This window comes from Beta vulgaris, chromosome 8, assembly GCF_026745355.1.
Source record: "Beta vulgaris subsp. vulgaris cultivar EL10 chromosome 8, EL10.2, whole genome shotgun sequence".
Classification (NCBI taxonomy): domain Eukaryota; kingdom Viridiplantae; phylum Streptophyta; class Magnoliopsida; order Caryophyllales; family Amaranthaceae; genus Beta; species Beta vulgaris.
The window spans coordinates 4,029,292-4,044,120 of NC_079209.1; the positions used below are offsets into that span (position 1 = coordinate 4,029,292).

At 34.8% G+C, this 14,829-nt stretch overlaps 1 protein-coding gene across 1 annotated transcript; it reads left to right on the plus strand.

Annotated features, from left to right (window-relative positions):
- The first annotated feature begins 11,669 nt into the window (after positions 1 to 11,669).
- Positions 11,670 to 14,493, plus strand: LOC104900719 (uncharacterized). The gene is made up of 2 exons (XM_010688214.4): positions 11,670 to 11,970; positions 12,889 to 14,493. Exons 1-2 carry the CDS (start codon positions 11,800 to 11,802, stop codon positions 14,377 to 14,379), a joined length of 1,662 nt encoding a protein of 553 aa, XP_010686516.1. The 5' UTR covers positions 11,670 to 11,799; the 3' UTR covers positions 14,380 to 14,493.
- The last annotated feature ends 336 nt before the right edge of the window (positions 14,494 to 14,829 follow it).

Below are 14,829 nucleotides of genomic sequence, written 5' to 3' on the forward strand. Positions count from 1 at the left end.
AAAATTAATATAATATGTTATAGTATGAAAGTATGTAACAGTTGCAACAGATGCATGAAGAAAAGAATTCATAAATGAAGACTTTGAGCAAAAGAAGAATCAAGAATGAAGTCCAAGTTTATAGGTTCCTTAGAATAGTTACTTTGTATACAAATGTAATATGCTTGAACTAGGTGACATGCTATGTGCTAAATATAGAAATATAAAATTAGTATAATTATTATTTTCTTAGAGTTAAGGAAATAAATAATTGTATTAATATTATATGTCTATATAAAAAGGAAATTAGTTTTCGAAATAAGATAAAAGATTTTCATAAAAAAGAATTTTATAAAGAATTTTATAAAAAAACGTGTTTTTAGAAAAGAATTTTATACAAACGTGTTTTATGAAAAGAATTTTATAAAAACGTGTTTTAGAAAAGAATTTCAGAAAAACATGTTTTGAGAAAACAAGTAAAATGATTTTCTAAAAAGATTTGGAAAATACTTTTTGATAAAAACAGAATTTCAAAAAAACGTGTTTTAAGAAAACAAGTAAAATAGTTTTCCAAAAAGATTTGAAAAATACTTTTTGATAAAAACAGAATTTGAGTTGAAAAGAAAATCTAATATGGAAAACTTATCTTTTTGAGATTAAAGATAAAGATGGAAAAAGATAAAGTTTGTTTTTCTAAAAAGAGAGTTTTATCCCTTAAATTAAGGATTAAAAGATAAAGATATTTTTGAAGGATTTTCGTCCAAACCAAGTCCTATAGAAGGGTTTTATAATTCACTTTTAGATCTCACGTTTTCAGAGAGAAAAATCGGAGATATTAAGAGCTGAAAACAATTTCCTTACGCACAGAGTATAGCACTGTTTGAGTCAGATTCAAGTAACTATTATACGAGTGTAATTGTCCTCTAATTGCTTGAATAAGAAGCACACGTTTGAGGATTCTTTCTTTCTGTAATTTCACTATTATAGAGAGTGTCAACTCTTAGAGTTAAGAGTTGGTTAGCACTACTAGGTTAGTAGTGAGGGAGTCTTATTGTATCAAGAGGTCGGTATTTTAAGATTCAAAGAAATAAAGAGTTTTATTTCGTGTGGACGTAGATCTCAGAGGTGAGATTGAACCACGTTATATTCTGTGTTTGTGCATCAAATTCCACATAATTTAAGTTTAGTTTGTCGCAAAAACTCAAATCGGAGATTTACGTTTAGTTCGCACAGTGGCTGGCATTGTGCGATAACAAAAGTTCTGCGAAAATCGATCAAATTTTGTCACTCAATTCAACCCCCCTCTTGAGTGTCACCTTGGGTTCTAACAAGTGGTATCAGAGCAGGCTATTCTCGTAAGACTCACATCTAGAGAATAGAAATCATGAACACGCAAGAAGACTATCGTGACAGGTATTCCAAGTGTCCTGTTTTCAACGGGAAGGATTATGGATGGTGGAAGACTAGGATGAGGATCTACATTCAAGGTTCTGATTTTGAATGCTGGAGAATCATAAAGACTGGACCTCTCCCTATTCAAGTCAAAGATGATGAAGGAAACCTGATCGACAAGAAGGAAGATGAGTACAATTCTGTTGACTATGGAAAAGCCGAAAAGAATTACAAAGCTATGAGTATTCTCCAATCTGGAATTGGACCTGATGAATATTCAAGAATCTCGGCGTGTACTACTGCTAAGAAAATTTGGGACACACTGGAATTGGCCCATGAAGGTACAAATGAGGTAAAAGAGTCTAGGATAGATTTACTAGTCCAACAATATGAATTGTTCACTATGAATAAGGACGAATCTATTAAAGATATGTTTACCAGATTCACACTAATAACTAATGAACTAAGATCCTTAGGAAAAATCTATTCTTCTGAAGATTTAGTTAGAAAAGTGTTAAGAAGTTTGACTAATAAATGACTTCTCAAAATAACTGCTATTCAAGAGGCTAAAGATCTAACAAAACTCTCACTAGAACAACTTATTGGTTCTTTAATGACTCATGAACTTGTTTTAGATTCTAAATCAAATGAACCAAAGAATAAAGGGTTGGCCTTAAAAACTGAAGTAGAAACGGATGATAGTGAAAGTGATGAAGAAGTAGCGTTTCTAACTAGAAAGTTTCAAAATTTCTTGAAAAGGAATAGGAGTAACAACTTCAGGACGGAGAATTGGAAACTTCAAAGGTAAAGGTACTACTTCTAACCCTAAGAAAAGTGCTACTAACTCTGGTTGTTTCAAGTGTGGTAAGTTTGATCACAGGATTAAAGAATGCCCTCTATGGGATGAAGAAAAGCCTAAGAAAAAATGAGAGCAGCCATGATTGCGGCAGTCTGGGGAGATTCGGATTCTGACGACGATCAAAGGGTGGCACAGTGCAACGAGGCCAAACGGTGTCTGAATGATGTACAGAAAACACTGAAGACGGCATTGTGCAAGGACGACTCACATCTATGCTTAATGGCTAAAAGTTCGAACCCTCTTGAAGAGGTAGAAGACAGTGAGGTAAGCCTAACTTCCTTAAAACCTTCAATTCATCTTCTTTCAAAAAGTCAACTTGTCACTCTACTTGGTAACGTAATTGATGATTGTCAAAACATGAATGATAATTTTGATATCATGAAAAAGGAAATAAAAAATTTGACCAGGCTAAAGATTGGATTAGAGTTAGAGTATAAGGATTTATTAAAAGAAAATAAAACACTGTTGAAAAGGATTGATGAGCAAGACATTGAGATACATCCACTGTTTGGGAAACTGAAAAAAGGTGTCTTGAAAAACAGATTGAAACACTAAATAACAAGTTGGGTGAACTTAAAAATTCAAGACAAAAATCTAGTATTGTTCCTCTAATGCTGCCTAGTGATGCTAAGTTAAGAGAAGATCTTGACAAAGTTAGAAGAGACTTAGAGATTTCCAGAAAAAGAAATAGTGATCTAAATACCTCAGTCGAATTCTTAGAATCGCAACTTTCCATTGCTCGTAAGATGCATGAAAAATGGACTAATGGAATGAATGCTCTAAATTACTTAACTAGCACCACAAACAATATGAACAAAACTGGATTAGGATACACTGATCAGCCGCACAGTGCCAGGCTCTGTGTAAGGACCTACGAGAGAGACTTTCGAAAGAGAAAATACGTGGGCCTTCCTGAATATCTAATTTGCCATTTTTGTGGTAATAATGGTCATCTAATTGACGACTGCAACAAAAAGAAAAATCAAATTGCAAAGAATATCAAACATGTTACTCAAATATGGGTCAGGAAAGACATACTAGACGCTCAGCGTAAGAAAAAGGGACCCAAGCAAATATGAGTTCCTAAAACTAACAAGTGATTATTTTGCAGGCAAACGTGAGAGGAAGCAGCCTATGGTATCTTGACTATGGCTGCTCAAGGCATATGACTAGTGATAAATCTCAATTCCTCTCATTAGTAGCCTGCCATGGACGGTGTGTTATATTTGACAATAACAAATTAAAAAGGGATAAATTTGGTATCTGAAACGTCGGTAAATCTTTAACACACTCCATAGAGAATGTGATGGTGGTAAGTGGTTTGAAAAGTAATTATGTGATCAAGGTAATTATGTTGAATGTCATGCATGAACCTTTTACAAGATAACTCGTGGTTTTGAGATTAATTTCTGGAAATGAGTTGAGTATTATGCCTATTGTCCTCCTTTAAATATGTTAATTAGAGTGTTATTGATGCATGTCTTGGTGAAGCTTTGTGAGTAAAGGTCCACTTGATATAAAAGGACTTGTAATGGTCTAATGATGCTGTCCTAATGTCATGATCCTAAGTTGCCGAACTAATAAGCTATATGATCCTAAGTTGCCGAATTTTTGAGCTATGAAATGCAAATTCTTTCTCCTATAGCAAGCTTGATCTTTAGCCCAATATTCTGATTTTCTATTCATGAAATTGACATTTGTGCCTCATTATTTTTTTCTTTCATATGTCCCACCTTATCTTCATTTCCCTATTATTATTCTTCTTTTCTTCACATATTCATCCAAAGTTCAACAAGTGCTTTTAATCTTGATTCATGGTATATGGAGCATAGACATATTAATAAGATAGTGAAAGGAGAAGACGCATGAGTTAAGGAGGAGCATGAAAAGGTTGGAAGAAAATGAGGTTCGAATTAACTTATTTCACCTTTGATATCTTATTGATTGACTCTAGTAATATTGTATATTTGTATGGTCTGACTCTCTTTTAAAAAAAAAAGAAAAAAAAAAGAAAAAAAAGGGAAAATTCCTCAGGTACCCCTGAGGTTTGGCGTAATTCCCAAATTACCCCCGACATTTGGGGAATTCCTCAGATACCCCTGAGGTTTGTGTTTGTGCTCAAGATACCCTTACTATGGATGGAAACCTAACGCCGTTAGGTTTTCCTCTCCTTCTCCCCAATTTTCTTTTTCTCTCTCCACCCATCATCCTCCATTGATGAACATGGAAGCTTTCTCTCTCCTCCCACCCCACTCTAAAGCCCTAACCACCCAATCCCCACCACCTCCCCTTCCCCCAACCATCCCCTACCCCCGCAGCCCCCCTCCCCCGCCCTCCCACCACCCCAACATCCCCCTCCACCCACCAGATTAGCCCCTCCCCCCACCCCTGAAGCCTGCGCCCCTCCCCCACCTCGTCGCGAGAACCCCACTCCTCCCCCACCCCACCCCGTCCAAATCCACGCCCAAAACCCTGTTAAAATCGACCCCACCCCTTCCCCACCTAGTCGAAATCAATGCCCAGTTCAGTTTGGTTAATGAGCAGTGGCAAAATCGATCTTCTTCATTCGAAGATTTGGGATTTGGGAAAAACAGAGGAGAGAGAGAGATTGCGAAAATGGGGGTTGCGGCTGGCAGGAGGTGGAGAGTTGCGGCCTGCGGGGGTGGGGGAGGGGTGGGGGGAAGGGGAGGTGGTGGGGGTTGGGTGGTTAGGGCTTTAGAGTGGGTTGGGAGGAGAGAGAAAGCTTCCATGTTCATCAATGGAGGATGATGGTTGGAGAAGGAGAGGAAAACCTAACGGCGTTAGGTTTCATCCATAGTAAGGGTATCTTGAGCACAAACACAAACCTCAGGGGTATCTGAGGAATTCCCCAAATGTGGGGGGTAATTTGGGAATTACGCCAAACCTCAGGGGTACCTGAGGAATTTTCCCAAAAAAAAAAAAAGAGAAGAGAAGAAAAGAAGAATAAGACACTTGTGTTTGATAAATCTTAGAGTTCAATTCATAGATGGAAAAATTATTATCAAAGGTTTGAAGATCATCATTTTGGATTCCAATATATCCGAAGATTAGTTATATTTGAAAGGAAATAGATTGTTCAGTGGCACAATGGCACACACAGTGCCACAGTGAAGAAAGTCTTATGATGTTTATTTGTGGAAGTTGAAAATATGAAAAAGGGTTTAAGCACTTGTTGAGCCAATTTCCATTTCAAATCTTTAAGCTTGTATTACCTATCTCCATCTTACATTCTTAGCTATTAACAATAATGATCGTTCATGATTATTTCTTGCTTCATAAATTCGGATTGTGAGTTGGATTATATTTTTGCTTAATGACTTTGGATTGCGAGTTGGATTATGACATAGCACTAGCATCCTTAGTATTTATTGCTTGAGCTACTTGAATTATTTTACTGACTATATCTCACTTTGACTTGCTAAACATGTTGATGCTCTCCTTTTTGATAATGTCAAAAGGGGGAAAATGGGTATAATACTTAGCTATTGAATGAAATTATCTTGGTTCCAAATTACTTGTGAAAAAGTATGTGAATGATATTATGTTACTTTCCCTAATGTGATTAATGATGCATACTTTGAGGGGAACAAGTGATTATCTAACAATATTATTATTTATGGTTTGTCATCATCAAAAAGGGGGAATTTGTTGTGCATATACATGTTATATTTTGATGATGAAATTAATATATATTGTTATAGTATGAAAGTATGTAACAGTTGCAACAGATGCATGAAGAAAAGAATTCATAAATGAAGACTTTGAGCAAAAGAAGAATCAAGAATGAAGTCCAAGTTTATATGTTCCTTAGAATAGTTACTTTGTATACAAATGTAATATGCTTGAACTGGTGACATGCTATGTGCTAAATATAGAAATATAAAATTAGTATAATTATTATTTTCTTAGAGTTAAGGAAATAAATAATTGTATTAATATTATATGTCTATATAAAAAGGAAATTAGTTTTCGAAATAAGATAAAAGATTTTCATAAAAAAAAATTTATAAAGAATTTTATAAAAAACCGTGTTTTTAGAAAAGAATTTTATACAAACGTGTTTTATGAAAAGAATTTTATAAAAACGTGTTTTAGAAAAGAATTTCAGAAAAACATGTTTTGAGAAAACAAGTAAAATGATTTTCTAAAAAGCTTTGGAAAATACTTTTTGATAAACAGAATTTCAAAAAAACGTGTTTTAAGAAAACAAGTAAAATAGTTTTCCAAAAAGATTTGGAAAATACTTTTTGATAAAAACAGAATTTGAGTTGAAAAGAAAATCTAATATGGAAAACTTATCTTTTTGAGATTAAAGATAAAGATGGAAAAGATAAAGTTTGTTTTTCTAGAAAGAGAGTTTTATCCCTTAAATTAAGGATTAAAAGATAAAGATATTTTTGAAGGATTTTCGTCCAAACCAATTCCTATAAAAGGGTTTTATAATTCACTTTTAGATCTCACGTTTTCAGAGAGAAAAATCGGAGATTTAAGAGCTGAAAACAATTTCCTTACGCACAGAGTATAGCACTGTTTGAGTCAGATTCAAGTAACTATTATACGAGTGTAATTGTCCTCTAATTGCTTGAATAAGAAGCACACGTTTGAGGATTCTCGATCTCTTTCTGTAATTTCACTATTATAGAGAGTGTCAACTCTTAGAGTTAAGAGTTGGTTAGCACTACTAGGGTTAGTAGTGAGGGCGTCTTATTGTATCAAGAGGTTTGTATTTTAAGATTCAAAGAAATAAAGAGTTTTATTTCGTGTGGACGTAGATCTCAGAGGTGAGATTGAACCACGTTATATTCTGTGTTTGTGCATCAAATTCCACATAATTTAAGTTTAGTTTGTCGCAAAAACTCAAATCGGAGATTTACATTTAGTTCGCACAGTGGCTGGCACTGTGCGATAACAAAAGTTTTGCGAAAATCGATCAAATTTCATCACTCAATTCAACCCCCCTTCTTGAGTGTCACCTTGGGTTCTAACATCCTCAATCAGTCTACTCTCTATTGATCCTCTATTGACTCAATACTTGTATGAGCTGAGCAGTTCAGCCTGTTAACAAGTGTTATGAATGTGGACACCTTTGATGATTAGGCAAATATCTTCAAGTTTGACCAAGATTATTTAGTTTCCTAATTAATGTAGGATTGATTTAGGAGATTGAGTATTATCTTGGCATGTACATTCTATTTTAGGATTATTATTAGTTTGAGGAGCAAGTTGTGAATTCCTGTTGGAACATTTATAGTGTAATGGATTTTCATGTTCATATGATCATATACTAGAAGAGGAGGAGGTCTAGTATATTAAGATTAGAGTACGCAAAAACGCAAATGCACGTGGAAAAACCAAGCAAGACAGAAGGTTGGTCGCGGGTCGCGACCTGTGCTTTGTCGTGATCCAGATATCGAGAATCGCGACGGGTGTTCTGTTTTGGGGACGTGAAAAGGTGCGTGAACGGTTTATAACCGTTGTATTGTGTATGTTATCCATTTAATGACTATTGAGATTCTTAATCAGTGGATTAAAGGTCCTTAATCAGTGATTAAAGGGAGGGTTCTGTCAATAACAACTCTAATCTTTAAAGGGGATATGTCTATATAACCTTTATGATTCTTATGAGGAGAGAGGAGAAAAAATCAGTTTTTCATACTCTAATCTTCTTGCTTTGCTTGAGAGAAACTTTGCTAATTTATCTTGAGTGTTCTTCACAAACTTTAAACACAAGTTCTTGTTGATTCACTTAGAAGATCATCTAGTGAATTGTTTTCTCCATTGTATCTCATTAGTTGTTTCATGTTAACCCGGTGATCTTAGAGGGGCGAAATTAAGCAAATAGGAAAGTGTAGTTTCCGTGCCTTGGAGTGTATGTCCGGTTCTCTTGTTGATCACACCTAACAATTCCTAGCTAGTTGAAGTAGTTATATTGTGGGTAGGAAAAGCTAAGATGTGGGTGTTTGGATAAACACGAGTTAAGACTCGTATCATGGTGTTTTTTGTGATCAAGAGGGATCCGAACAATAATTAATTATGTTTAAGCGAAAGATCTTCGAAGCGCTGTATAAAAAGTTGAGCGAAAATATCAACATATTCAACTTTCCCTAACCTTCTCTCTCCTCTCTCCTCTCTCCTCTCTCCTCCAATAACTAATACCCCACTACTAACTCCTATTAGTAAATTACATCTACGTTTTAAATAAAATAACAATTGATAACCATATTACAACTTATCATCTTAAGATACGTGTTTGGACAAGTGTTCAGATTTTTATACTATGGAGGAAATAAATAAATAAAACAATCGATCTCTACTCTGATTTCCTGGGTTAGATTTTCATCCGACTGTTAAAATACGTGTTTGGACTATTTCTTGTGTAGATGTGTACTATTTTGCAGTTTACAATATGATCCGACTGTCATCAATATTATGCTATATATACTGCCAATACATGTGCATTGTGATGGTGCAGGTGTACGGTCAGTACGTGTGAATGGAGCATATTACAGAAGTAGTCTATTGGAGATCTTTGTGCCTTTATATTTTTTTTTTTGAGTAGGAAAAAAAATTAAGTCAGCCCAAGAGCTAATTCTTATAAGGCTATTAACCTGTAGGAAATACCAATATATTGGCTGGTAAGACATGCATAGCATGCGAAGGAAATACCCCAACATAATGTTGGGGGTAAGGATCGAACCCTAACCTCAGGGGTTAAGGGGGAGCGCTCTACCCACTTGAGCTAACTTCTATCCTTGATCTTGTGCCTTTATTGATCAAGACTTTTCAGTGATTAAAGCTCTGTAATCAAACATAGTAGAATATGCTGGAAACAATATCATCTATACAAATATATTAAAAGGCGTGCATAACCAAAAAACTGTGTCATGTGGCACTCTCCCTAGGAAGTTTTAGTTCATGTAATCGATGTACAATAAAAAAATTTAGAAATTACATAGTATAAGGTTTGATCCCATGACCTCACGTACATAAACTAAAGTCTTAACCATTGGACTAAATTGTATTTAGTGTTATTATCATAGAGTAGTATATTAATAAATGAAATTCTTTCTTATCCGGGGCGTAGCCCGGGCCTCATAACTAGTTACACTTATTATTGCCTGTAGTTTCACCAAGTATTTCCGAGTTTTTCAAAAAATTGAAATGCCCCTACTGTCAACCTTCCGTTAGAGCTTTGTTAGAGCAAACTTTAATTCACAAGGTACCCTTAAATTTAATCTTTTTTCACCAAGTACCCCTAAATGTTTTTCCTTTTCGCACTTTTTAAACCGTCGCTTTGAAATTTTGCAACTTTTTCGCAATTCCACATAATCGCACTTTTCCTTCAATCTTCTGTCAGATTCTCGAAGTCCACAACAATCTGACCAAAATAGCTTACTAATGCGCACGAAATGGGTCAAGAATTTTGTGAAAAATCCCCAATTTTAGGGTTCCATTGATGAACCAAACAGAGGAGTGGAAGTTCAGGGGACGAATTTTTTGGAAGTGAAGTGATCATGTTTGACAAGAGGTTACCATTATGGCGCCACAAAATTAATGACAAAGTTGTGAATTTGGGCTAACGGAGCACTAACGTCGGTTAAGTGTAATGGCATTAATACTAACATACAGTAACTGAGGGGTACCAGGTGAATTTTGAAAACATGGAGGGTACCTGGTGAATTTTTAGAAAACTCAGAATACTTGGTAAAAAAACCGTATAATTAATTTACTTCCTCCATTTTTTTTAGATGTTACACTTTTCCAATTACGGACTCCTAGGTAATTTTTGGAGAGGAGAGAGATAGAGAAAAAGAAAACAAAAGAGTCCCATCACCCCATGTGAACATGTGATAGGAGAGAGATAGAAAGAAGTTATTACCCAAAATAAAAGTGTAACATCTAATTTGAAATTTCTGAAAATAAAAAGTGTGACATCTAAAAAAAAAACGGAGGAAGTATTAGTTTTACATGAATCTTTTAGTTCTCTTATTTACCACAACAAATATATGATTAGTTAACTATGAACTTGCATTGGATTGGAAATATAGCTTCTTCCTATATCCCTTTGTATAAAGAGCCAAATTGGGGAAAAATTACATACTTTGCCGGCCTCTTTGTTATGTTATATAAGTTTTAAATACATAGGTTACCGACTTTGTTCTATCTTTATTATATAAGTCAAGAGAGAAGTTATGGTGTCCCTTTTGGAAAGACTTTTTAACCCTTCATTCAATAAAAAAGTTTACCTATTAATATTTTGAGATTTTGCTCAATCATAACCCTTCCTAATTTAAAATATGTACATCAAAGGAAGTTCAAAGTAGCTAAAATAAACTTTCATATTTGAAAATAGGTGTATTGAAAGAAAAAAATTTACGATTCAAGAACAAATTAACATAACTAAAGTAGTTTTCAAATCAATTACAAAACCAAAGATATAATATTTTTTAATTTTACCTAAACTTTGAAATGCAATAACAATATACGAACATCCATTAACAAATAATAAAAATACCAAGAAAAAAACTTCTTTATCAAGTAATTTTAATATTTTGTATTTACACCACATGATATTTAATTAGAACTAATGATAATTGTAAATTACATCCTTCAAAATTGTATTTAGATGAAATTTAATAATAATTGCTAAAATAATTCACGTACGCATCACGTGCAAAAAAGGCTAGTATTAAAGAGTGCAACTTTGTTACCGTGGTTGTGTATGAAAGCAAATAGGGTGATGTAAGTCGCCCGATTTGCATAGCTAAGAGGGCGATATTGATTGCTCTATTTGGTAAAATCAAATAAGGCAAAATGATGATATTGCTCTATTTGAATTTAACAAGGAGGGCAATTTTGATATGCTTGAGCTATAAAGCAAATAGAATTGTCATATCGTGGCAAAGTTGAGGGTAATTAATTTTTTTGCTCTTTTACCTACCAGGGTGATTTTTTGATCTACGAACACGACCTTAGTTGCCCTCTTTGTTCTTAAAATATTGTAGTGGTAAGAAAAATATTTTGAGCGTGTCTACGGGCTTCTTGAGACGAGCGTAGTTGTGCTCGGCTAATGAAATCTTCGAGTCAAGCTCAAGTAGTTCACGAGTCAACCAATCGTTAAAACCCTACTTCATCGGGTCAAACTTGTTGGACATAGTGGGACCGGGCCTGCGCTCAGTTCAACCTTTGAATATATATATTTTAAGGGAGTTCACTTAGACCTAATCCTAAACAAATACTTCATCGATTCTTTTTTAATTCCTTTATTTTCCTATTTGAAATTTTTAGACTAATTGCAATATTTTATTTATTTGTTAATTAATATATTCTCTCTATCTTTCTCCTATCACATAAGTCCCACTATCAATCTCTCTCTACTTATCTTTTCACGTAACTTTCCTAAAAAAAATGTGTTAATAGGGTTTGTTGCAAAAAAACGGAGGGAGGAAACACGAAATATAAAGGAAATAGTCTTGGAAACCTATTTACATAAACGTATAACCCTAAAGAAACTGTTGCTCGTATAGTATACTTTCACAGTTCACACCATGAAAGAAAGCAGGAAATCCTCCTACAAAATGACTAATATCAATTGTGCAGCACATGCTAGGAGAATTTTCAAGGCAATGGATGATAGCAGACTAAGGAAAGATTTATTCTTATTGCATAAACGTAGTTTACAGCGTTCAAATTGTGATATTGCTGAACAGAAATACCAGGTTAGTTAATTTATAGTATTATATCCAATATTCGAATCATCACAAATATTAGATCTGTTTACAAGGGTTTTTAACCTAGCAAATTCAATTCCTTTCGTTATATAATATCGTTTGTACTTGAATTCTTTGTTATTGTTAATTGCGTGTTATGATGATGATCTAGAGCATCAAATATGATATTTTTTTATTATTATTCGGGGTAATTGACCTGCCCAAATATGCTCAACCCTCATGAATTAGGGGGTAATCGATAAGGAAACTTCGAGAGATTAGAGACTGGAAACCACTGAGGATTTTTACCCAGAAACAAATATCCACACAAACACCCGAAATATAGGATGGATGAGAATCAAACTGCCGGCCATGAGGCGGAATATCCCAAATTTTACGTTTTATTACGGTAGATGCTTATTAGGGCTTTATTTTCGATTTTTTGTTGTGTGTATCTCACAAGAGTAAGGTTTTATCGTTGTATAAGTACTTGTTATGTGTTTTTTTATGCAAGAGTAGTATTGAACATTGTTGTAGTTGCTTCCGATGTTTAGAAATATGCCTTGAATTATCTTGTGCTAGAACTAACCAAGCACGGGGATCAAGCTCCTAAACCTTCTCCCTACTGTGTGGATGTAGCTAACATCTTGCTAAGTGAACCACGTTAAATTTCTGTGTAAATTTTTCATTGATCATTTGTTCTTTAATTGCTTCTAGCTCAACGTGATGCATTATTGAATCTTCTTGTTTGAGATTGATTTCATACTTTGATTATGATAAACACAAATTTTTTGTTTTGTATTACTTCACTTAGCAAGGGAATATTGATTGAGATGCAGAAATAATATTTCAACAATGTAGAAGTAAATTGATTTACAATAAGTTGTCTGATTCTATAGTATTAATTCATTTTCTTTAATTTTTCAGATGACAAATACACAATCAGGAACATTTCAAGAAGAACTGGGCTTTCTATCAATAAGGAATCAAACAATTGGTCACATACCGTGTTGCAAATGTAGTATTCCAATTGTTCCAAATAATGTGAACATGTGTAAGAGATGTATGAGGGTGGAGATTCACATAGACCATCTACCAAGTCATGTCAATATTGAACATTGCCCGGATTGTATGAGCTATTTGAAGCCGCCAAAAACTTGGGTGAAAGCTGCGAGGGATTCGAAAGAGTTGTTATCATTTTGTCTTGGAAGGATAAAGAAATTGTCTGAGTTTCGGTTGGTAGATGCAATACTTTTGTATACAGAACCTAATTCGAAGAGGATAAAGCTGAAACTCCTAGTTCAAAGGGAAGTCAGCGATGGAGTATATGTTAAGACATCCCAAGTGATTGAGTATGTTGTTTTTCATCGACTGTGTCCATCTTGTACACCAGTGAACCAGGATTACTGGGAAGCTGTTGTGCAAATGAGGCAAAATGTTCGTCAAATGCGCACATTGAAGTACTTGGAGGCACTTATTTTAAAGCATGGGGCATCAGATTCAGCAGTGAAAATTGAGCAGGTAGAGCAAGGTCTTGATTTTTTCTTTGCTAAGAAGAGTGATGCTGTGAAATTCTTGGACTTTGTTTCTAGTGTTGCTCCAGTTCAACCGCAAAACAGATTTCACAAGCAATTGGTGTCTCAGGACTTGAAGAGCAACATATCTCGGTATAAGTACAACATTGCTGCTGTTATCAGCCCCATTTGCCGCGATGATCTTATTTATTTATACCCTAAGCTTTCTTCTAGGCTAGGACAGATTGGCCCCCTTGTGATTTGCACAAAAGTGAGGAACAAGATCACTTTATTGGATCCTTTTACATTGAAGTTTTGCACTATTGGCGGGGATCAGTACTGGAGAGAACCTTTCGCACCTATATTTAGTACGAAGCAACTAGTTCAATACATTGTCTTGGATGTTGTAATTGTTTCTTCTCAAGTTGACAGCAAATTTCTGAGATATGCACTAGCTGATGTAGAAATTGCAAGGGTGTCGGATTTTGGAAAGAATGACAAGATCATTTCTGTACGAACACATCTTGGTCATCTTTTGAAGCCCGGTGATCATGCTCTTGGTTATGACCTATATGGAGCGAACTTCAACAACAGCGAAGCAGAAGAACACAAAGCTTCATTTCCAGACGCGGTTTTAATACAGAAAACGTACCTAGAGAAGTCGCAGAGGAAGATTTCAAAAGCTTGTTCAGATCTGAACAAGGTGAATGATTCAGATTATGATAAACAGCTTCTGAGTAGTTTGGAGAATCTATCATTGTGTGGTAGTGTAAAAGATGAAGGTTCACAGGAGATGGATTCAGTTACAGCTGATACAGTGCCGTTTAGCGGATTGGAAGACATATTTGCTGATCTTTACTTGAGTGAGAGTGATCCTGATGACTGTGTCACTGATGCAGAGTGATACTTTATAAGCATTAGCTCTACAAAAGATACCTGAACATTTTTGCTTCAGTTCATTATAACTTATACACGTTTTTAGTAATATTAATAGGATAAGGAGTACTTTTACTAGAAATTATAGCTTATTACTCCAGTTTTAGATGCCTGATTCATGAAACTTCCTGCACATCTTCCATCAACTTTTTATTTATAAATCTAATAACTTGCAGGACTTATTTTTCTCTGTTTTATGGTTGAGGGGAAGCTCGTTAGTTGGTAGTGTTATAGCTACTAGTCAAAGTTATTGGTGATGGGTGCTCCCGCGCCAAAGTTTATGATGTCGATGCCAAATTTTGCTTATATTTAATGAAACTTCACGAATGAGTTAGCTTTTATGTTTTCCCTTTTTCTCTCTCATTTGTCCTATATCCGCTATTGATCCACTATTGACTCAATGAGCTGAGCCGTTCAG

Excerpts from the sequence above, each read along its gene's own strand:
- LOC104900719 (XM_010688214.4), top strand. The coding sequence starts at position 11,800 with ATGAAAGAAAGCAGGAAATCCTCCTACAAAATGACTAATATCAATTGT. Across the intron at positions 11,971-12,888 it reads TTGCTGAACAGAAATACCAG|ATGACAAATACACAATCAGG; the intron begins GTTAGTTAATTT and ends TTAATTTTTCAG.